Below are 21,810 nucleotides of genomic sequence, written 5' to 3'. Positions count from 1 at the left end.
ATCACGCCGTTTTGCTTATAACGAATGAGGCGCACTTGGAGGCGGCGGACAAGGCTGCCCAATCACAAATGCCCATCAATGCTCAATGTTTTGGAGATTCCAGGGCCCTGGACAATTTCTTACAGGTCTAAACACACAGTGTGTTAAGTCATACCGACTTGTCCGCCCTCCGTGCTCTTGCGAACCTCCCTTAGAACTAACCTAGTGGCCCTACGAGGCTCCTCCTCAGCCTTAGTACCGTCAGCGCACCGCTTTTTCGCTTCGCAAATTGCACCGCCGCTAGCGATACCGTCCCGCGAGCAAAAGGGAAGACGTCGCTAGTCCCAAATCACAAAGGGCATGTGAAGGACTTGACGTTGCGTGGATCGAATTGAATGCGCCGGTCATCCGACCATGGTTATGGCCGTTCCCTCTTCTACGAGTAAAGGAGCTGTTCCAGCCTCCCGTCCACCTAGACGCTTAAAAGTGATATTAAGCTTCAACATAGTCAAGCAAGCGTACGTTCCTAGATTCGCAGTCAGCAGTCAGCAGGGCGAGCGTGAATTCACGCAGCTCGTCGGTGCGCTTCGTCCAAGGGCTGGCGCGTTCCTCCACCGCGATTGCGGTAAACATGTATTTTATTGAAATATCTCGAGTGAGGGCTGCGCTAGCAGATCCTACGCAGGTCGACTGTATGCGTAGGGCTAGAAGCGTGGGATTTACCGATTACGACGGCGATGATGCGGTGTGTGGCTTAATTGCAAAAGCAAAAAGTCTCGACTGCCGCGCTGATCAACGAACCCACGCAAGGTGCTTCACACGTGAATGACGACTATTTGCTAACGTGCGTAAGTACTAACTAGTAGGCTGTACACATGCATCCGAAAGGGTCGGGCATGGGATGGGAGGAACGGTCCGATTGTTTCACATCGCTTGCAGTACTGCATATGTACATATTCCCATTGGGAAAAGGAAATTGTGCAACCACAGCAATCACTGACCAATATTATCATCAATCCCAAGCCCCGCGGCCCCCAAGACGAATAGCTATTCTTGAGCATTGCACGCGCAGAGCTGGCATCTCGGAAGTGTGATTAGCCGAGGCATTTGGGGAGATTGGTAGCGAACTCTTCATCGCAAGGCAATTCGTACGTGCGCTTGACAGCCAACACTGCTCAACACTAATATCATAGCCGCTGTCAGCGAAGCGTGCGGGAAGGAAAAATTCCGAGACTATGATAGAGGTTGTCTATATTGTCCGACATGCGGTAAGTATAAAGTTTGCTATCTCTCTACTGTGTAAGAAGCCGTCCTGGGTTCATCGTTGCGTCAGATGCGCCACGGGCCATGTTAGATGAATCTTGATTTCCCTAGGCCTTTTCCACCCGTCCCATTCGTCCTTGCATTGCTACCTTTTCTCATCGCGTCTTCCTCTCAACTTTGTCATGTGTTATACGGAGTAGCCCTTCCGCCAAATGAGCCGCCCCCGTCAAACCCTGGGGTCAAGATCTCTCCCCACTCCGATCTGCTGACCGTCATCATGAAGACGTATTCTGACGGTGTCTTTGTCATGTCTAGTTTCGGGCAAATTGGTCGGTGGACCCTCAAACAGGCGTCTACACCGCGTCCATGGCACGCACACCAACCGGCATACCGACCGACCCGCCACTGACGGCCAAAGGCGTGCACCAGAGTAAGGAGCTGGCAAATTATCTCGCCAAAGTCGAGCCTCCGGTGGACAGAATCTATTCTAGCCCGTTTTATCGCTGCTTGCAGACGCTGAAGCCATTCAGCGACGCGTACTTCAATGAGGGGAAAAAGACCAGGGGTAAAATTAGGGTCGACCGTGGGATAGGGTAAGTACGGGCCTACAGTAGATCTTCTGGCGAAAAAAAGACACCAGTGTGTGAACACCAAAGAGAGTTTACTGTAACTAATACATCAGTCTGTGCACAGGGAGTTCTTTGGACGCGCCCATTTTGAACACCCAGAGCCGCCCAGTCTCGAGCTCCTGACTCCGCACTTTGACAACTTGGATGCCGACTACGTTTCCGTGCACATGGCGGGATCCAGGGGCGAGTCAATTGTGGAGTTACACCAACGTGTGAGAAGAGCGCTAGAGCATATTGTTACGACTCTCGATAATGATCCGGAGCAGCCCAAGAGTGTGCTGCTTTGCACTCATGCGGCTACTATGATTGCTGCTGGGAGGGTACTGACAGGTCGGATGCCGGAGAATCCCGATGAAGACGACTTCAAGTGCTATACGGCTGGTCTGTCCAGATTTGTTCGGAGGTCGGCAGACCCCGAAAAGGGCATCGCTGGGAACTGGGAGTGTGAGCTCAACTCTGAGACATCTTTTTTGTCTGGTGGTGCCGAACGAGGTTGGTAAGTGTGACCTGTTTTTTTTCTTACCTTTTGATGTTCTAAAGATTGCGTCGTGTGATCATTGCTCATGTGATTTTGGCTGTTTTTCCACATGCAAAGTTGGTGTTAGTCGGGGGTTGGGCATCCACTGGGCTGAAGTTTACATGACGTGTTGCCTTGCGATAACCGTTTGGATAAACGTCTTACCAAATCACTATGGGTTGTGGCTTTTGCTGACTGTTCTTGGCGTCATTTAGGCATTTCGATGGCGAAGAAAGTTTTGTTGATTTCTCGGGTACGGGTATGAATGGTGAGAGTGAATCAAAATTGTGAAAATGGGGGGGATTGAGACAAACTCTGTCTTGGCCATCTTTCGATATTTTGTTGCGAAGACGGCAGAAATTTGGCAGCCAAGAATATACGAAATAGATCAAACTATCAATTTCAAAACCTATTCACCCATCTAAGTCCCTCACAAAAAAGGAAAAACAGGAAAAAAATTCCCCAATTCCCCAATCTCCCTCTTCCTCCCCCTCCCCATCATCCCACCTAATCTCCACACACAACTCTCACTGGATCCCCAAACCCAATCCAACCCTCCTTTACCCTGTCCCCTCCCCTCCAACCATAACCACCCACACACCCACACACCTGGGAAAGCCTCACTTCCTCCCTTGCACCATCCAAATCAAACTAAAACCACCCACTACAACATCCACCTAGCCAACCCCTACTGCAGCTCGCGTTCGCACCCTCGGATTCCCAGCTACTCGGGTTTCGTAGGTGGCAGGACGGCAGGCGCAGGCGGGTGCGTGTGAGTGTGTGTGAGTGGAGACCCCCACTGCTGATTGATAAGTGGGTGGCGAAGGAAGAGCGGGTGGGCGTGGGATGTGTGTGGGAGCGGAATTTGAGCCGCGTTTGTGTGGCTGTTTGGTGGTATTGGTGGTGGGTTTGCGTGATTGAGGGCGTGTGGTGGGTTTGGATGGATGAATGGGGATATTTGGGCGAGGAAGTATTGGGAGGGTGGGCTGGGGGTGGTTGGAGTGGATGGGAAGTGTGAGGGAGGGGGGTTGATGTTGGCTGGTGTGGTTTTCAGAATTTGTTGGCATGATTTTTCATATGCGTTGGTACGGTATTTTCGTCTTCTAGATGCAATTGATATATCCTTTCTGCCTGGTTACACTTTGAGTTTATCTCAGGCAGTGTCACATTGGCGCTTTCATCTTGATGTACGCCTGCTCCTTCGTCATGCCCGTCGTCTTTTGCATATAGTCGTCTCCACACTAGAAGACCGCATGAAATAAGACCCAAGTGGCCAAATAGCAGAGCATCAGACTTGACGTTGTTTTGATCGTTTTGATAACGATTCAAGGCTGATGCCTCTATACCCCATCTCACATGTTTCTTCAAAACATCATGCACGTTTCTTAATACGACTCTGCTCGTATAGTCCTGTGTACCAAACACTCGTGACGTTCACAATCCAACACGGCATACTGGCGATCCCTCAACCCTTCTTTTCTTTCCATGTTTCCGCTTCTGTGATTGTCTCGTCGTCCGCGTCAAGATGCATGCTCTCTGCAAATCCCACCCATTCTTTTAGTCCCTTGACAAACATGTCCTGTCCAGGGTCCACCTCCCCTCCGTGTCCCCAGATAACGACCTCGTCGAATTTCCCCACTTGTTCTGCAATCTTGACTTCTACGGGTATGGTCTCTTCTTCTCCGTCCTCCATCGTCTCGTCACCGTCTGACTCCGTGGGTCGTCTCGACTGCGGTAATTGCTTTTCGGTGACTGCGAGGATGGCGCCGGTATAATTTTCTGGGAGAGGCAAAACAGTGCCGTGGAGGTGGCGACCCCGAAAGTGAGCGTGTTGGGTGCCCTTGTCATCGGTGGAGGGCTTCCAGTATTGTGAGGTTGAAGGGATAGGGCCATTGTGGTTTATGCGTGCGGGGAGAAGGTTTGGCGTGCACTTCTGGGGCTTGGAGGGCTGTATAGCGAGCATTTTGGGTAATATTACGGCGTGCTTCGTTTGTAGATGTTATTTTACCGATCGACTGTGTGGTTGTGGTGTAGTTGGCAACACGCGAAGCGTAGCCGCGGAAGACGCGTTGACGCGCCGTCGCCATGTGTAAGCGTCTGGCGTGTCCGCGGCGCATAGACTAAAAGTGCATGTGGTACAGCTCATGATGACGATGCTGCAATATAGTTAACCAAGCTACAGGTGCACAAAATCAACTGTTTTCCTTGTTTTCCTCTCCTTGTTCTTCTTTAACCTTCTTTTCACCATGTTTGGCCCGCCCCCCAGGTTTAACATGATGGTGATATGCGCACCTCTTCGCCCTTGACTCGGTCCGGAACAACAATACGATCTTACAACAAACGGAATGCGAGGCCTCCGCTTCTATCGAACCACCGACTTTCCAGGGTAGGCCTTCGGCCCTAACTAGTGATTACAAACTGCAACCATTGAGTGTTTGCGAGTCCGCACAATCTGCCGGCGTCGATTCTCTCCCAGACTCTGATCGCAAGGCCCCCAATGGCCCGAGACGCTAAGATGTATGCTCTTGCATAACTTGCCCCTCACCCAGCTTCGGAACATATGCTTCTCGAACTCTAAACTGCGGCTCTGTGTTACACCACAGCTTCTTCGTTTCAGTACCTCTCAACTATGGCAATATCCATGGCAATCCAGGAACAGACTTCCATGCGAATTTGCAAATCTGCCATGTCCCTTGTACCCTGTACATGTGTTGCCGGCTCGGACATGCACCACTCACGCACGATATCTAGGCGGATAGACGGCGTCATTGATCACTAAAAGTGGCAAGGTTCACCGGCTGCATCACACTTGCCATAGTACCCACCAGGCGCATAGCTTCGAAACGGCGTAAACAAATGTTCCGGTTCGGCTTTCGGCCAATCCGGCCAGCGGACGGCAAGCTACCTGGAGCTCTGAAATAGAGTTGTATGCCCTGCGTCGGACTTGAGCGGCTTTCTGTTGTTCATGTTCCTCGTACCGTTTCCTTCTCTGTGTCTTTGCGATACCATTGTAGCGTTGCTTTTCGGCCTTTTCACATACTAGTCGCAACTCGATTGGCTATCATCTGAGCGATAACGTGACCCCGCACGCTCATCACCAACGCATCACAGCGGGGCCTGTATATTGATCAGGCGCTTAAAGGAACCAATCGTCGTATTCCTACATTTAGACGCACAATTGAGTATTTGAACCTGCAGTGCAATTGGAACCTCTTGCGCGGCAAAATAATCTGAAAAGATGGCAATATACAGTTCGGTAACAGGAGCGGTCTCTTCAATCCTAAGTCCAGTCACATCGCAAGGTTGGGGACCATTGGTCAGCCTGTGCAAAAATGGAACCCTTTCACAATTTCAGAATCTGAAGCATGGTAAGCTGGTGGTATTCGAAGGCGGCTCCAGCAAGTCCTCGGTAGCATTTGGTTCGGACAAAGAAGGCCTTCCAATTGCTTTCCTAGATGTGCGGGACGAGAAGTTCTGGGTGCGAATTGCACTTTTCGCAGACATGGTAAGCATCTCAACAGACTTGAGAGGGGCCGAACGACCGAATGCTTACAAAAAGAAAATAGGGCTTTGCAGAGAGCTACATGCTGGGAGAGGTCTCAACACCGGATCTGACCAAGTTCTTCGAGGTGAGCTTTAGAAGTTGAGGACTGCTCAATTTACAGAGGAACTTACATATACAGCTCTTCATCCTAAACCGCAACTACCTCTCCAACGGCTCAACCTTCACCTCTGCAATCTCTAGCGGCCTTGCTGGTTTATTAAGAGGTAGCAACAACCTCAGAAATGCTCGCCTCAACATCTCTGCACACTACGACATTTCAAACGAGATGTTCGCTGCATTCCTCTCGCAAGACATGACCTATTCGTGCCCGATATGGCTTCCAAAGTCGAACCCACTCTCGGCGAACGAAACCCTCTACGAGGCGCAAATGCGAAAGCTCGACCGCTTCATTGATAACACACGCATCAAGGGAACAGATCACGTTCTGGAGATTGGTACTGGATGGGGAAGCTTTGCCATGCGGGCTGTCGAGCGGACAGGCTGCAGGGTGACTTCTCTCACTCTTTCCATTGAACAAAAAGAGCTGGCAGAGGAGCGCATAAGAGCAGCAGGCATGTCCGACAAGATTTCGGTACTTCTCTGCGACTACCGCAGCCTACAAGTCCCTGAAACAGGACCCTTTGACAAGGTTGTGTCAATTGAGATGCTGGAGGCTGTCGGCAAAGAATACCTCGTCACGTACTTCAAGTGCATAGACAAGCTGCTCAAGAAGGAAGGCGGTATTGCATGCTTCCAATGCATTACCATGCCTGATGCCAGATACGAAGCCTATGCCAAGTCAGACGACTTCATCCGCCGCTACATTTTCCCCGGCGGCCATCTTCCCGCCGTCTCAGAGCTTGTAGCGTCAATCAACACGGGATCAGAGGGCGCTCTCATTGTCGACAGCATCGAGAACATTGGGCCCCACTACGCCAAGGCCCTGCGGCTGTGGCGCGAAAAGTTCCTGGACTCTTGGGAATCCACCATCAAGCCGCAGCTCATTAAGGAAAAGAGCAGCGAGGGTATGGACGACGAAGGTGCCGAGATTTTCAAGCGCAAATGGGATTACTACTTCAGATACTCCGAGGCCGGCTTCTCCACCCGGACACTCGGAGATGTCATCATCACTGTCAGTCGCGAAGGCGCCATGCAGATGATGGAAGAAGTGCCGTTGTGAGAAACTGTATTGTGAAAAAAAAACTGTAGCGAAAAAAAAGCTACGTATGATTCGGTTTGTTACTGTTGTACATGGGAGAATATAGGTGTATATACCCTTCTTTATCGCAACAATTGCAATATACATTATTCCTTTCCACCCCTCATTCTTCTCTGTGTGCGCGGCAAACTTGCTTTTTTTTCTCTTTCTCATGCAGTCCCGTACCCGTGATCAAACTCCGGTAACTCAGCCTGATACTCCATAGCCAGTATACTCGAATCCAACAATTCCTCAACCGACGCCCGGGCGTGCTCTCCTAGATTCCATTCTTGATCAGCACACCGCGCTTCTCTCTCCCTCTTCTCTTCATCTCCCTCCATGGAGCTTGCACTCCGCGTCCCCACCGCCAACGGCGGCGGCCGGTACGCCTTGTAGACTGCTAGGGGAGCGGGCGTAAGCGGCGGCGACGCTAGACCCGTTGTGTCGCCGTCCCACACCAGTCCTTTTGATCCCTGTTCCGCTTCCTCATCTTCTGGTGGCGTGTACGGTCTTTGCGTGTTGGCGTAGCCTGGTATCAAACTTGCAGGTAGTGTGTTTCGCTTTACTGAGGGTGGAGATGCGGTTTGTATGTTTATGCTGAGGGATTGTGGGAGTGGGGCCTGGGGTGTCATTGCGGATTCGATGTCTGCGGTCAGAGAGGTGATGATGTCTTCGCCTTCTTCTTCGTTGTCGTCGTGGTCGTTTGAGGAGGATGAGGGGGTGCGGTTAGGGAGGGAGTCGAGTTCGTGGATTGGGTTGGGTGGTGAGTCGGTTTTATGCGAGGATGGTGGGGATGGTAGGGCGGAAGTTGGGGGTGGAGAGGAGGGTTGGTAGAGGCCGTTTGGACCGACTACTTGGAGTCTTTTTTGTTTTTGTTCTGTGTATTCTTCGTGGGGTTCGGTGGGTGCTTGGGAGTCTCTTAGTTGTATTGGGGTTGCGGACATTTCAAAGGCCGCTGTATGGCGTTTGGGGTGTTTTGGAGGCAAGGAAATAGGGTCAGAAGTGAGTGTTTGGTGAGGGATATACGATCCGCGTGATCCTACACGTTGGGCGCCGGATCTTGTTAGAGAGCGTCTGGTTTGAATACTCGGAAGAGAATTGGGTATCGGGGAGATTTGAGTATTTGGCTTGGATGGTTGCTCTGGGAGAGGCGGAATAATTTGCATTGGCGCTGAAGTTTTTCGGTATGGGTATGAGGCTCCGACTGGTTCATTCGGTATCTTGAGACTTAGTTGCGGGCCACTGGACACGCGTCTAGTGTTGATAGTGCTGATTGAACGATATCTTGATCTCGAATCTCCTGCTGGCGGTGTAGCTTCTTGTAATCTCGAGGAATTCGGAGGAGGATTTCCAGAAGAAGACCCCATGTTGAGGGTATGTCTCAGTGAAGGCCTCTCCCTTTCCATTTGCCGAAGGCCTTGGGAAATATTTGGCGAAGCATTATCAGAGATAGCCTGGGTGTTTGGTATATCGGCGGTAGAACGCGATCGCGATGAGCCATTCTGAGGTAATGAGAAATTCGTTGTGGTGGTAGCCGGTGGTGTTTGTCCGGTCAGTATTTGATAGCACCTGCGCTGTTGATCACAAGACAAGCCCGCGAAGAAGGGTGTGTTGAGAAAGTTTTGGTATGCCGCTTTCTGGTCCAACTGGTTCCGAACAGATTGAACCTGGCCTCCGTAGCGCTCGCACAGAAGCAGCAGGTTCTCCATAGGGTTCCAGCTCAGGTCGCGCAGTTTGCAGAACTCAATGAGTGACTTGACCAGGTACAACATGTTGAGACCTTTGAAAGTCCTCAGCATGCCTGCGGTGTTGTTGCCCAACAGGACTATGTTGTCTTTGAGAGTGCCGCTTGGAGGTGTTCCGTATAAACCTTAAAAATGGTTAGTTCGAAGTTGCGTTTGGCTAATAATTAAACTCACCTGATGGCAGCAAGTATACTTCGACCGCTGCAGAGCTTGTACATCCTACATCATGGTATGCAGGCCCTGTTTGCACCAATATCTTCGATGGGGTCAACGGGTTCATGCCATCGGTCAATACAATGCTGTTATCGTCAGTGGATATGTTGCAAAGTAGTTTGCTCGAACATACCGTCGATCTGCCTCGAGCCTTTTCTTGATACGACTGGAGTCTTTGTGTTCATATGCAAAGTATAGGTCGGATACTGGGCGCCCGCTCCCTAGACATAACATCTCGAATGCTCCCATGATACTGTAGGCGAGCTTCTTAGTCTCAAAGATTTGACGGACATGGCTCGCCGCTGCTACGACGTTCGTGTGAGGTGGCATCTTGTTTCCTCCTTGTTGAGGTTTGCTGCGAGAAGAGTTTTCTATGGTAGAGTGCCCTGCGATGCTGGTCATGATACGCATAGTGAAATTGGGTGAACGGCGCTAGTGACTAGATAACCATGGATCAGAGCTAGTTGAACGAACAAGGCGAGGTGGCAAGAGTTGACGGTTAAGAATATGGGTCCACCAAGCACGAGTGGGATAGCAACGTGGGATGATGTGTTGTTTGCGTGGCAGAGCTGTGCTTAAACCATGACAATCCCGCTACCCGGGCGCGCAGGTGGATGAGCTCTCGTAAGCATGCGCGAAGGGTATGGCCGAGCGGGGCCCTCCTATCCGTCCTTGCAAAAGGTTATATCCACAGTGCTGATGACGCACCCTTGCTATACGCCGGGGTATGTCAGTTGAACGGTAACAGCGTAGCCGTAAAAGGCGGAGCTGCACAGCTGAAAGCCACCCGGGCGGCTTGATGGGATCCGGTCTCATGAGGAACGTGCAAGTTGTTTCGCATTTGGAGCAACAAGTCACAAGGTTGTTGACTGCTTGCTGTTGTGATTTTCGTGGGTTCTCGTCATCGAGGCTGAGTGGTTTATATTTAGCAACGGGTGGGTCGGCCAATTGTGGCTACCCAACGGATCCGCACTGCTCGTATAGGGAGTATGAGACGGAACCCAGCCTATAACGGGCAACGTGGAAGGCATGTGTTCTCGCTGCTATAAAAAGGTGTTTCGCCCTGTGCGCAGTAGATGGTTACGAGACCTTTTGTCGGACTAGTAGATGCTCACGTGACATCAGGCATAGGCCTCTCAGCAAGTGATAGCTTCAGTGTAGTGCTTTATGAACAATATCGAATTTCTTGCTACACGATATCGCTATTCGAGTCGCGTGCATGCGTCGGGAGGATATACGATGCTACAGGCATAATTTTGATAAGAGAACGAAATAAGCCGAGATTGGGTACGCCACCGAAAAAGAAACGCCAGACAGCAGGGCCTCTGCTATTGAGATGTAACAAAGTGTATTCTGTGCTCAAATACCACCACCTGTGTCCCGCAGTCAGCACTGGAGGGCGTTTAACAGCGCGTGACGCGACCTACCGGATCGATCAACGGAGACCGCAAAGTCACCATTGCTGCGAACCGTCTGTTTGTCTGCAAGAGTACGTGACTTGAGAGTGAAGTAGCCGCCTCCCAGGGAGATGATAGACAGCACTGCCATGCTGCGGGGTCTGAAAGAGTGGCGGTGTCAGCTATAAAGTCGGTGGGAAAGGGAGCTGAGCTGGATAGCCCAATTGAGTGACTTACGTGAGAAGCCTGGAATAAGTCATGGTGATGTTTCGAGTGACTGTTCAGCTAGTGTTGGTATACTGGATGAGAGAAAAGGATGAAGGCTGGCTTCAAGGAGGAAAATGGTTGAGGAGCTGTCGGTTCCAAGCGGTTCCGTCGTGTGATGCATTTCCCCTCTTAGTTTAACCTGTATGATGGTGACGCAGCTTCCCCAGATCGGCATCTGGACCCCGGCTACGCTTGGATCACCGAGATGGTATCCAATAAGTGCTCATTGCAGCCGACACGCTACCGCTCGGCAGAAAAAGTTCGGCAGCTCCCAGATGCGCGTCGCATTCACATTTACCGACTGCAATCACACACAAGAACTGCGCAATGCCTCTCCCCAAGCGACAGACATTGCCAAAGAAGGCTGAAAAGGCCGAAAGGTCTGAAAAGGCTAGTGTGCCTGCCAGTAAGCCATGCGACGTCGTTTTGCACAATATTTGATAGCCCACTTACAATTCACAGGTGACTCGCGATTCGCAAATTTCCAGACCGACCCCAAGTTTCGACTGCCCTCCAAGAAGCACACCAAGACCAAGCTTGATCCCCGATTCGCGCGCATAAAGAGCGACCCGGACTTTTACAACAAGGCCAAGGTCGACAAGTATGGTCGCAAGATATCAGAAGACGCGGGCAAGAAGGTTGTCGAGAGGTTGTATAAAATAGATAGCGATGGCGACGACGACGACGATGAACCCGAGCGCCCTGCCGGCAAGAAGCGGGACCAGGCTGTTCTGAAGGAAATGAAGCGGGTTGAGCAGCAAGGCTTTGACCCAATTCGGGACGGTGGGCTTGAATCGTCGTCCGACGAAAGTTCTAGCGACGAAGAGGAAGAAGCAGACATCTACGAGCAGGCTGAGCTCGCTGGTGAGGGCAATGAGGTTCCGACTGGTGACATCTCGGCACGTCTGGCTGCAGTCAACATGGATTGGGACAACATCCGTGCCATCGATATCATGGCTGTCGCAAACTCTTTCGTTCCAGCTGACGGAAGAATCCTTAACGTCGTCATATACCCCAGCGAGTTTGGTATGGAGCGTCTGCAACGAGAGGAAATCGAAGGTCCGCCCCGGGAGATTTTCGCCTCGACCGCGAACAAGGACAAGGACAATATCGGCATGTCTGACAATGATTCTGATGCCTCGGATACGGACGAAGAGGGCCAGTCAAAGGCTGTCTTGCAAGAAGAAGAAACTGGGGAAGAGTTCGATTCGACCAAGCTGAGGGCTTACCAACTCGACCGACTACGATACTACTACGCTATCATCACATGCTCTTCTGCCAACGTTGCAAAGTCCATCTACGATAATCTCGATGGCAGGGAGTACTTGACAAGCGCAAACTTCTTCGACCTACGATTCGTTCCCGATGGTACCACTTTCGACCAAGATCCCCACGATGAATGCTCCAAGCTACCCGATGGCTACAAGCCGAATGAGTTCTCAACGGACGCGCTTACTCACTCAAAGGTTAAGCTGACCTGGGATGCTGACGACGCCACGAGGAAGGAAGTACAGAAGCGCGCTTTCTCGCGCAAGGAAATCGACGAAAATGAACTGCAAGCGTATTTGGGCACGGATTCCTCATCCTCTGAAGACGAAGAGGAGGCTGCAAAGGCAGACAAGGCAGCGAGTCTCAGAGCAGCGTTAGGTCTTGAGGCACCTGGCAAGACCTCCAAATCGAAGAAGAAGGCTTCCGCAAAGAATGACCGCGACTTTCCAAAGCCTGACAGTGAGATGCAAATCACTTTTACTGGAGGCTTGTCTAAGGAGAGCGGTAGTGGTGGTGTATTTGAGAACGATATTCCTGTGCAAGAGACGACAATGGAGAAGTACATACGGAAGGAGAGGGAGAGGAAAGCGAAGCGCAAGGAGAGGTGGGCTGCTAGGAAAGCTGGCAGAGATCCTGACGCTCCTGCTGAACAGGAGGCCACCAAGCCAGCGGATGCGAATGAGGATGACCCATTCAACGATCCATTCTTTGCCTCTGATCCCGAAGAAGCTGCTAAGGCCTCAAAGCAGGAGGCTAAGAAAGCTAAGAAGGCCAAGAAGGCAGAGCAGGAGCTTCAAGACCAGGCAGCTGCAGCAGAACGTGCGAATTTGGAGCTGCTCATGGCCGATGAGGACGATTCCAAGATGCGCCACTTTGACATGAACGAAATTGTCAAATCAGAGAAGGCTAAGAAGAAGGGAAAGAAGGCCAAAAAGAATGCCCAAGTGGTGGAAGACAACTTCAAAATCAACACCACTGACCCACGTTTCGCGAAGTTGTACGAGAGTCATGAGTTTGCTATCGATCCCACGAATCCTCGGTTCAAGGAGACTGCAGGTATGAAGGCACTGCTAGAAGAAGGCCGGAAGAAACGAAAGCAAGGAAAGGACGAAGACGAGACAGAAGCGGAACGGGGTAGTAAAAAGTCAAAGCAAGATACGGCGGATGAACAGGAGGACATCAAGAAACTAGCTGCTCGGGTCAAGGCGAAAAGCAAGCAGAAGTAAAGATGTATACTAGAGTTTTGTTTGATACCCGAAAAGCCCGCTTGAATATCCCCGAACAATATATGTTCTACGATTAATTCTTGAATGTCTGTTGGTATAACTATGGCTAAGTAGCCTCTGCATTTGGTGGCTACTGCCTCCGCTGCTCTTGCCATGTGATACACCGAGTGGTCGACTACTTTCTCACCCTCCTTGCTTGCGAGTCACTCAAACATCCTCACTCGCGCCATCTCCCTCTCACCCACAGACCTGCTACCTGTCTCTTTTCCTATGAGCCCCTCGCCTCTCTCATCTTAATTCCTCCAAATCCCTCTCGAACGCACACATAATGCACCTTCCAGAGCTATATTCGAGCTCTGGATCACAACCAGTTACCCTTTTCAGTTCCACCAGTTCATTCCCAGCATCTTATCTCTCAGTCACACATTATGGCACCACCCTGGGTCACTTTCGATACCATTGAGTCCTTTGGTGGAGATTGTGGAAACGGAGCTGATCCTGACATCGCCGGCATTAGTGTAAGTGGATATGCCTACTACCTGTGCCCCAGCTTACAGAAAAATTTGTAGGTTGTCATTTCCTTTGTCACTGCGAGCTTCATGACCACGTTTGCCTCGATTCTTGCTATGCTTCTCGATCAAGCTTTCGATACCAAGGGCCAATTTACTCTCCGCGCACCACTAAGATTTATTCGCGAACGTTTCTTAGAACACGAATGGAAGAAGCATTACGCATGGCGTCCTTTCTTGGACCCGCTAATCATAGGCCTGGGTGATCAGCAGCTCATCACAGGATACGCTGTATTGCTCAGCGGATGGATAAAGGTACTTTCGTACTCCCCTTTAGAATTTCTATACTAATGGAAGTATTCTAGGTATCTGAGAAGGCTTTCAAAGTCCAAGGCGCCCATTTTGTTCTAATCCTATATATCTGCGCTCTGTCGTCATCCTCTTACCTCGCTGCCCTCATAACATTACGCAAGTACTTCCAAAGGTACAGACTTATTGCAAAAATCCGGCTCATACTCGTCACCTGCTTCGCAATATTTCTTATGACCTCCATGATGGCCGCCATTGCCCTATCACCAACAATGGTTATGACTAGCCATGGCGTGAAGGTAATCAAGACCCGGGTTCAGCGTTTATCGTTACTCGTACCGTTTTTTCTCATAATCATTGGCTTCTCGACAGCACTAGTGTGTATCCTGTACAACCCAGAAGGCCTCGAAGTCGAGTCACCAATTTCTTCCTCAGAAAGCTCTTTCCAAGCTCTCGTACGTCGCGTTACAGATAGAGAGCTGTACACGAAGAGATTCGTGTTCCGAACACTCTTTCCAGCTAGATTCGGCATACAGCTCATGTACTACATCTTTCTCAACCCAGCCACTGCGTTTGTAGTCCAGATACTGTTGGCAATCCTTTCCGCAACCCTAGTCTTGACTCAGAAGTTTGCTGCCCCTGAGGATCCTGCAAGGTTTTGCGGTTTACACGACAATGAAGAAAACACATGGGGCTTCGGGCAGACATTGAGTGTGACTATGCTTCTGTTACCGGCTATTGCAGCACTGCAAACATACTTGGAAGCAAGACAAGATATCAGCGAGGGGTTCAGGAGTACGAACGTCTGACATCATGTCAAGAGCCGTCCCCGATTGGTATAGGAGCCATTTCATTGATCGTACACAAAGGCTACTCAACCAAATTGCTAAAGCCTTGATTTTTCATCGTCTTCCTCCTTTTTCTCGAGGAACCTGGCAGCATATTCAATAGCTGCCTCGTATCCAAATACACCGAGTCCACATATCACCGCCTCAGCCTTATCACTCAGGTAACTATGATGTCTGAAAGCTTCTCTTTTGTGAATGTTGCTGATATGAACCTCGACAAACGGTATATCCACACCGCTCAAAGCATCCCGCAGTGCCACGCTCGTGTGCGTGAAAGCTCCAGGGTTGATCACGATAAAGTCGACATTTCCACGCCCTTCATGTATACGGTCTACTAACACGCCTTCATGATTTGATTGAGAATGTGAGAATTGTATAGAGAGCTTGGCACATTGTTCTGTGGCGGAGGAGATTACGTCTGAGAGGGTGGTGGATCCATAGATTGCGGGTTCGCGCGTGCCGAGAAGATTGAGATTTGGGCCATTGATTAGGAGGATGGATTTTGTCTTTGGCATGTTTGCGGAGGGGTTTTTTTTGGATGTCACACTCAAGTGTTTGGAGTACTGTCAAGTAGAAGAGTTGTTGAAGACGCGTGCGCGGAGCATGTTGGTGTTGGTCTCCACAACGCTCATTCCGAGGCTTGGATCGATGTCGGAATCGGAAAAGGACTTACCCATATGCCTACGATCGGCCTTCCTTCCCCAACCCCCAAACCAGGACACATGACCCTCCAATGCATAGTATCTGTGGGCCTTTCCACCGTGGTTAGCCGGTACGGCTTCTGACGGTAGGAAACTAGCGGCGCAATGGGTTCCAATGTATGCGGACCACCGCAGCACAATACCCTTTCGTCTCCTGAGAGAAGCTCTTACACATACACAAACGCACAATTACCATGGCTGAGCTCTCAAGAGAAGAGCTAGACGAGATTTATGCGTTCGCGGTGGACCTGGGGAAGAAGGCGGGAAAGATGCTTATGGACGCGGCCCAAGCAAGAATGAACAGCGAGAACGCAACAACAGAAGAAAAACAACACGTACAAAAAGAGAATGCAGTAGACTTAGTAACGGAAACCGACGAAAATGTCGAAGCCTTCATCAAGACAAAAATCCAAGAAAAATATCCCTCACACAAGTACATTCCCACCCCCTTCTTCCCCCCCCCCCTCCCACCCCTTCTCTCTCCACAGTCCACCTAACAATCCCCAGATTCATCGGCGAAGAAACCTACTCCAAAAACGCCTCGCGCGACTACCTAATCGACGCCTCGCCAACATGGTGTGTCGACCCTCTTGACGGAACCGTAAACTACATCCACCTCTTCCCCACCTTCTGCACGAGCATCGGCTTCATCCACAACCACAAGCCGCTCATCGGCGTCATCTGCGCCCCGTTTACCAACCAACTCTTCACCTCGTGCGCGGGTCGCGGCGCCTTCCTAAACGAAACCCAGCGCCTCCCGCTCATCCAGAAACCCAGCATACCGCCCATGCCCGCCAATGCGCCCGCAGGCTGCGTCTTCGCATGTGAGTGGGGCAAGGATAGACGTGATACTCCCGACGGAAATATGCATCGCAAGGTTGAAAGCTTTCTCAACATGGCGGCGGAAATTGGGGGGAGAGGAGGGAAAGGGGGGATGGTACATGGAGTCAGGAGTCTGGGCAGTGCGACGCTAGATTTGGCATATGTGGCTATGGGTGGCGCGGATATTTGGTGGGAGGGGGGCTGTTGGGAGTGGGATGTTGCAGCTGGAATTGCCATTTTACAGGAGGCCGGGGGGTTGGTCACTACGGCGAATCCGCCTGAGGATTGGGCAAATGCACCGATTGAGGAGGTGGCGTTGGGGAGTCGGTTGTATTTGGCTATTCGGTGAGTTTTTTTTTCTTTCTGTTTTTTGTGACTTTATTCTTCTGAATTGGGGTGGGGAGGTATGCTGACGAGGAAATATGCAGGCCGGCAGGACCATCTGCGACGGAGACAGGACGTCAGAGTCAAGAAAGAACGGTACGCGAAGTATGGAGGAGGGTACGACATTTAGACTATTCGCGTCCAGGAGCATAGACTCAATTTCTTTTTTTCAAGAAATCAAGACAATTGTATAGAATTATATATATATCGGTCTTCATTTTGATTTAATTTTGTTTTGGTCTCGTTCAAGTCATATAGTATGTACATTTTACAACCTCGCCTCACTCAACTTCCTCGCAATAGCCTCCTGCACCTTCTCCACCGGCAACTCCCTCACCTCCCTCGCCGTCCAATACCGATCCTGCTCCAACCCCTGATAAATCAGCGCCTCGGTCCCTAAGACGATCTGCCACCCCTCGTTCTTCCCTATCTCTGCAATCTCGGTCCATGTAGTAGGGTGATAGCACATCTCGAGCAGCGCGCCTTTGTGCTCTTTTTGCAAGAAGCAGTTGAGGATGTCGCGGGCTTCGTGTTCTTGTGGTGTTGCGGGCGAGAAGTTGGGGACGCAGGATACGATTGCGCCGACGCCGGCGAGGGATTGAGCTTGGGCGAGGGTGGAGACGTGGATGAGGGAAGAGCCGTAGCCGCGGGCGTTGCATTCGGAGATTACGGCTGAGACTTCGGAGGCGTCTCTGTTTACCTATTTTTTTTCGAATTCGCATTAGCATAACTTCCAGCAGAATGTTTGTTTGTTTTGCCAACTGAGTTACTATCTATGGGGAGGTAAGGATATAGGAAAACTTACGAGATATATCGCACTGGCTTTCATCCATTTGCGAAGGGCGTAAACGGCACTTCGTGCTGCGCCGCCGCCGCCAATGACGAGAGCAGGTCTGTTTTCGTACTTTGAGGCGTCGACGTTGTAGGCGAAGGCGTCACGGATGCCGATGACGTCTGTGTTTGTGCCCATGTAGAGCCGTTTTCCTGTCGATGGGTCTTCTTGGATGAAAAGAGTGTTTACGGCGCCGACATCACGGCCTTCTTCTGTCAGGCCGTCGAGATAGGGGAGGATAGCGACTTTGTGGGGCATGGTTACGGAGGCGCCTGTTGGAGGAGGTTAGGATTTGGGATTCTTTTAAATGGTATTATTGAGTTGGCTTCTTACCGTAGAATTGTGGATGTTTGATTAATTGAAGGAAGAGTGACATGTCTTTTGATTCTAGAGGGTATTGTGACCAGTTTAACCCTAGCCCATCGTATACAGTCTGGTGTAGCAGAGGTGACATTGAGTGTGCAATTGGGTAGCCGAAGAGGTAGCCATGACGTTCTGTTTGGGATACGTCTGGTATTCTGGTTTCTGTTGATTCTGTTGACATTGTTGACGAGTAAAATTATGTGATTCAGAGGTGAAGACTTGGTGCTGGTTTACGGTAATGGCAGGGTATCAGTTTCTGAAAGTTGAAGTTGAATTGTCGTATTATTAAAGTGGGGTGTAGGTAGATTATCAAGTGTGCTCAAGGTGCTGCTCTCAAGATAGATACTGCGTACACCTTCTCCACCAAAGGCCTCCCAACTCGTATCATCATGTCCGATGCCTAGTCCGACAAGCCAGAACTGGAGCGCTTGAGCCCCGGAAAAAGACACGCTGTATGTGGAGAAAGGCGCGTGCATGTTGTCCAGGTGCAAACTACGGACCGAAGTTCTGCTGGCGTCTGCGCGTAGTGTCCAATGAACAGAGCGACAACGGCCGCTAAACCTCGCGTATAAATGCAATTCCGCGCTCTGCATCTCTCCCAACCGTCTGGATAATACCAGCATTTCCGCATTCGGCACCAAAGGCGCGCAAGTTGCAGTCTTGGGACGCGCAGACCTGCAAATGCACTTCCCCGCAATCGCTCGAATCTTGGATCTGCTGGAAGAGAGTTCGAAGATTCATCCGGGGCAGGATCTTACCATCACATTCCCGGCGAACCGGCACCACGGCCAATCAACTAACGTCAAATTCACTTTGACATCCTTACAGCTCACACTCCATGCGGAGTCCGACGCCTTCTCCACATTTTACTCCGCAAAAGAGCACGTTTTCCTTAGCCAGGAGTATATAGTATAGATGCAGGACGATCTCTACTTTATCAAAGCCATCTCTTTTTTCCCATCGCCTTGCCGGCAGCTGCTTCCCTGGCCTGGCCTGCAACCTCATCCCCCCTCTCATCAACACCGTCTGAGTTTCGGAAGCCAAGTCAGACAGTACCTTCATCATGGGCATTCTCGCGCTTGTCGAGGACAGGCCGACGCCAAAGGCCGTTTACAACTGGCGAGTCTATACCGCCGCAAGTGTCGCATCATGGGCGGCTTGCATGATCGGATATGATTCAGCTTTCATCGGTACCACACTGGCACTTCCTTCGTTCGTCGAAGAGTTCCGCTTCAAGGAGATGACTGCATCACATCTCAACACTACCAAAGCCAACATCGTCTCCGTGTACCAAGCCGGTGCTTTCTTTGGTGCTTTTGGCGCATACGTGTCGAGTTACTACGTCGGCAGGAAGAGGTCTCTAATTCTCTGGGTTCTGATTGTGAGTTGATACCCCAGGCGACATTGTTTTGGAGAAGCAAACTGACAAGGCGTCCTATTCAGTTCATGCTAGGCGCTGGTATGATGCTTGGTGCCAATCGCGAAAGGGGTCTCGGTCTGATTATCGGTGGCCGCGTTCTCGCCGGACTTGGTGTTGGCGGTTGCAGCAACATGGTTCCCATTTACATCTCTGAGCTATCACCACCCGCTGTACGTGGACGACTAGTCGGTATTTATGAGCTCGGCTGGCAAATCGGTGGACTGGTCGGTTTCTGGATCAACTACGGTCTTCAGGAGACCATGGCACCTTCACACCGACAATGGCTCATTCCGTTTGCTGTACAGCTCATTCCCGCAGGATGCTTGCTCCTCGGTGCTCTCTGGATGCCAGAATCACCACGATGGTATTTGGCAAAGGGAAAGCGCGAAAAAGCCATCAAGGATCTTTGCTGGCTTCGCCAACTACCAGAGGACCATACGTACATCGTCGAAGAGCTCGAGGCTATTGATCATCAACTGGAACACGAGAGAGCCACTGTTGGCCCAGGTTTCTGGAAGCCATTCCTGGCACTCAAACAACGTAAGGTCATGTGGCGTATCTTCCTCGGTGGCATGCTTTTCCTCTGGCAAAATGGATCCGGCATCAACGCAATCAACTACTACTCTCCGACCGTATTCAAGAGTCTAGGCGTTACCCAGGGTTTCCTTACCACTGGTATTTTCGGAGTCGTCAAGACAGTCATGACATTCGTCTGGCTCATCTGGCTCATTGACTATCTTGGTCGTACAAAACTTCTCATGATCGGCGCATTTGGCGGCTCTCTATGCATGTGGTACATTGCTGCCTACATCAAGATTGCTCAACCCGAAAGCAACCCATCCAGCGACCTTTCACCGGGAGGAATCAGCGCTATCTTCTTCTTCTATCTATGGACTACTTTCTACACGCCTTCTTGGAACGGTACCCCCTGGGTTATCAACTCTGAAATGTACAGCCAGCAAACCCGATCTCTAGGCCAAGCATTCGCTGCGGCAAACAACTGGTTCTGGAATTTTATCATCTCAAGATTCACTCCTCAGATGTTTTCCACCATGGAATATGGTGTCTACATGTTCTTTGCTTGCCTCATGTTGCTCTCTATTCCTTTTGTGTAAGTGTTGCCCCACCTTGATTCTCACCATAAGCATGAACTAACGAGTCTCAGCTATTTCCTGATTCCAGAGACAAAGGGTATCCCGCTCGAGCGCATGGACGAGCTTTTCGAAATCAAGCCTACACACAAAGCACATGGCATCATGGTCGATTTATTGGCCGAACACGAGAACGACACTATGGCACGTAGAGACGAAAAGGCGATGGCAGATGAGCATATCACAATGGCTTAGAAAGTCTTTTAGATATAAAAGGATTTAAGACAGTCGGCGCACTGTATCGTGTTGTATGAAACGAAATAGTCTAATGAAAATATCATGAATCAACTACACCAAGCACTTGAGTAAACTCATAATTACATGAACCCAAAAATCCACCGAGAAAAAGACCTCCAAGTCCTTCTCTACCACACGTCACCATCCCAGCTACGTCTCATCCACGCACACACCCACACCCACACTATCGGCTCTCCTTCCATGCTCTCCCCATAAAAATCCACCTGCACGCCAAGTCCCCCCATCCTCAGACCGCCCTGCATAACCCCCAAGTCCACTCCCCAGAACGGGCCCCGAAGCAAACGACGCCCCATCACAACCTGGCAACTCACCCGGGTAAAAATTCTTTTCCGCCCTTGTTAGCTCCCCCCATTTACGTCACCACCTTTGCTCTCCATACTCTGCATTGGACCCTGTAAAAACGACACGCAGCACGCATACTGCTCGCTTGCATTACGCAGTAGTACGCAGCAGAGACGCAGCAAGAACGGGCAACGGCATTCCCCGGCTGCAAAAGGCTAGCGCAGTATCTTTTACCCCCGAGATAAGCGGATACCATCGGGGTATTGATCATCGGTGCATTGGATATCGGTGCATTGATTCGCGGGCGTTGCATGGCGTCAGCGCGCAGTCTAGGGGCAGGGGCTACTAGGATGATGCCGAGAAGTCGGTTTGGTTGGGTGCTAACGCTGGGGATAAAGGATTATTGCTCTGTAGGAATGAGGGAGGGGGGCAAAAGAATTCAACGTGCGTGGGTTACGGTTCTAGAAGGAGACGGGGGGTTGTGTTGTTGATCAGGTGGTGAGATGTGGGGGGGAAGGGCGGTTTGGGGGACTTGGGTGTTTGGTTTATTAGTAGAGGGGGGGTTGGTTGCTTGTTTTGATTTTAACTGGTTATTGGAATAACTTCCGTTGCATTATCTTGAACCATCTGATTTTATTTTATTTTACAATTCTAAGTTACATTGTCACATATTCAACATTGCAA

General features: G+C 50.6%; 12 protein-coding genes across 12 annotated transcripts; 6 read left to right on the top strand and 6 right to left on the bottom strand.

Moving 5' to 3' along the window:
- Positions 1 to 1,214: 1,214 nt before the first annotated feature.
- On the top strand, positions 1,215 to 2,679 carry COCVIDRAFT_97638 (hypothetical protein; the record flags this gene model as incomplete). Its single annotated transcript, XM_014701813.1, has 4 exons — positions 1,215 to 1,247; positions 1,558 to 1,835; positions 1,936 to 2,367; positions 2,604 to 2,679. The coding sequence occupies 4 exons, from the start codon at positions 1,215 to 1,217 to the stop codon at positions 2,677 to 2,679; spliced, it is 819 nt and encodes a 272-aa protein (XP_014557299.1).
- Positions 2,680 to 3,853: 1,174 nt separating this feature from the next.
- COCVIDRAFT_97459 (hypothetical protein) lies at positions 3,854 to 4,351 on the bottom strand (the record flags this gene model as incomplete). The annotated part of the gene is made up of 1 exon (XM_014701812.1): positions 3,854 to 4,351. One exon carries the CDS (start codon positions 4,349 to 4,351, stop codon positions 3,854 to 3,856), a length of 498 nt encoding a protein of 165 aa, XP_014557298.1.
- A 650-nt stretch (positions 4,352 to 5,001) lies between these two features.
- Positions 5,002 to 5,157, bottom strand: COCVIDRAFT_97629 (hypothetical protein; the record flags this gene model as incomplete). The annotated part of the gene is made up of 1 exon (XM_014701811.1): positions 5,002 to 5,157. The coding sequence occupies one exon, from the start codon at positions 5,155 to 5,157 to the stop codon at positions 5,002 to 5,004; it is 156 nt and encodes a 51-aa protein (XP_014557297.1).
- A 469-nt stretch (positions 5,158 to 5,626) lies between these two features.
- COCVIDRAFT_97512 (hypothetical protein) lies at positions 5,627 to 7,112 on the top strand (the record flags this gene model as incomplete). The annotated part of the gene is made up of 3 exons (XM_014701810.1): positions 5,627 to 5,893; positions 5,955 to 6,017; positions 6,072 to 7,112. 3 exons carry the CDS (start codon positions 5,627 to 5,629, stop codon positions 7,110 to 7,112), a joined length of 1,371 nt encoding a protein of 456 aa, XP_014557296.1.
- Positions 7,113 to 7,300: 188 nt separating this feature from the next.
- On the bottom strand, positions 7,301 to 9,499 carry COCVIDRAFT_15422 (hypothetical protein; the record flags this gene model as incomplete). Its single annotated transcript, XM_014701750.1, has 3 exons — positions 7,301 to 9,000; positions 9,050 to 9,174; positions 9,222 to 9,499. 3 exons carry the CDS (start codon positions 9,497 to 9,499, stop codon positions 7,301 to 7,303), a joined length of 2,103 nt encoding a protein of 700 aa, XP_014557236.1.
- Positions 9,500 to 10,447: 948 nt separating this feature from the next.
- Positions 10,448 to 10,745, bottom strand: COCVIDRAFT_26047 (hypothetical protein; the record flags this gene model as incomplete). The annotated part of the gene is made up of 3 exons (XM_014701775.1): positions 10,448 to 10,461; positions 10,516 to 10,646; positions 10,723 to 10,745. The coding sequence occupies 3 exons, from the start codon at positions 10,743 to 10,745 to the stop codon at positions 10,448 to 10,450; spliced, it is 168 nt and encodes a 55-aa protein (XP_014557261.1).
- Positions 10,746 to 11,079: 334 nt separating this feature from the next.
- COCVIDRAFT_15421 (hypothetical protein) lies at positions 11,080 to 13,247 on the top strand (the record flags this gene model as incomplete). Its single annotated transcript, XM_014701749.1, has 2 exons — positions 11,080 to 11,158; positions 11,215 to 13,247. The coding sequence occupies 2 exons, from the start codon at positions 11,080 to 11,082 to the stop codon at positions 13,245 to 13,247; spliced, it is 2,112 nt and encodes a 703-aa protein (XP_014557235.1).
- A 428-nt stretch (positions 13,248 to 13,675) lies between these two features.
- Positions 13,676 to 14,874, top strand: COCVIDRAFT_26045 (hypothetical protein; the record flags this gene model as incomplete). Its single annotated transcript, XM_014701774.1, has 3 exons — positions 13,676 to 13,765; positions 13,817 to 14,071; positions 14,122 to 14,874. The coding sequence occupies 3 exons, from the start codon at positions 13,676 to 13,678 to the stop codon at positions 14,872 to 14,874; spliced, it is 1,098 nt and encodes a 365-aa protein (XP_014557260.1).
- Positions 14,875 to 14,951: 77 nt separating this feature from the next.
- Positions 14,952 to 15,428, bottom strand: COCVIDRAFT_26044 (hypothetical protein; the record flags this gene model as incomplete). The annotated part of the gene is made up of 1 exon (XM_014701773.1): positions 14,952 to 15,428. The coding sequence occupies one exon, from the start codon at positions 15,426 to 15,428 to the stop codon at positions 14,952 to 14,954; it is 477 nt and encodes a 158-aa protein (XP_014557259.1).
- A 380-nt stretch (positions 15,429 to 15,808) lies between these two features.
- Positions 15,809 to 16,973, top strand: COCVIDRAFT_37183 (hypothetical protein; the record flags this gene model as incomplete). Its single annotated transcript, XM_014701809.1, has 3 exons — positions 15,809 to 16,047; positions 16,122 to 16,781; positions 16,865 to 16,973. 3 exons carry the CDS (start codon positions 15,809 to 15,811, stop codon positions 16,971 to 16,973), a joined length of 1,008 nt encoding a protein of 335 aa, XP_014557295.1.
- A 115-nt stretch (positions 16,974 to 17,088) lies between these two features.
- COCVIDRAFT_97575 (hypothetical protein) lies at positions 17,089 to 18,196 on the bottom strand (the record flags this gene model as incomplete). The annotated part of the gene is made up of 3 exons (XM_014701808.1): positions 17,089 to 17,520; positions 17,626 to 17,924; positions 17,986 to 18,196. The coding sequence occupies 3 exons, from the start codon at positions 18,194 to 18,196 to the stop codon at positions 17,089 to 17,091; spliced, it is 942 nt and encodes a 313-aa protein (XP_014557294.1).
- An 882-nt stretch (positions 18,197 to 19,078) lies between these two features.
- COCVIDRAFT_26041 (hypothetical protein) lies at positions 19,079 to 20,781 on the top strand (the record flags this gene model as incomplete). The annotated part of the gene is made up of 3 exons (XM_014701772.1): positions 19,079 to 19,396; positions 19,459 to 20,546; positions 20,601 to 20,781. 3 exons carry the CDS (start codon positions 19,079 to 19,081, stop codon positions 20,779 to 20,781), a joined length of 1,587 nt encoding a protein of 528 aa, XP_014557258.1.
- Positions 20,782 to 21,810: the final 1,029 nt, after the last annotated feature.

The sequence above is a fragment of the Bipolaris victoriae genome, assembly GCF_000527765.1.
Source record: "Bipolaris victoriae FI3 unplaced genomic scaffold scaffold_36, whole genome shotgun sequence".
In the NCBI taxonomy this organism is placed as follows: domain Eukaryota; kingdom Fungi; phylum Ascomycota; class Dothideomycetes; order Pleosporales; family Pleosporaceae; genus Bipolaris; species Bipolaris victoriae.
This window is presented reverse-complemented; position numbering and strand designations above follow the sequence as displayed.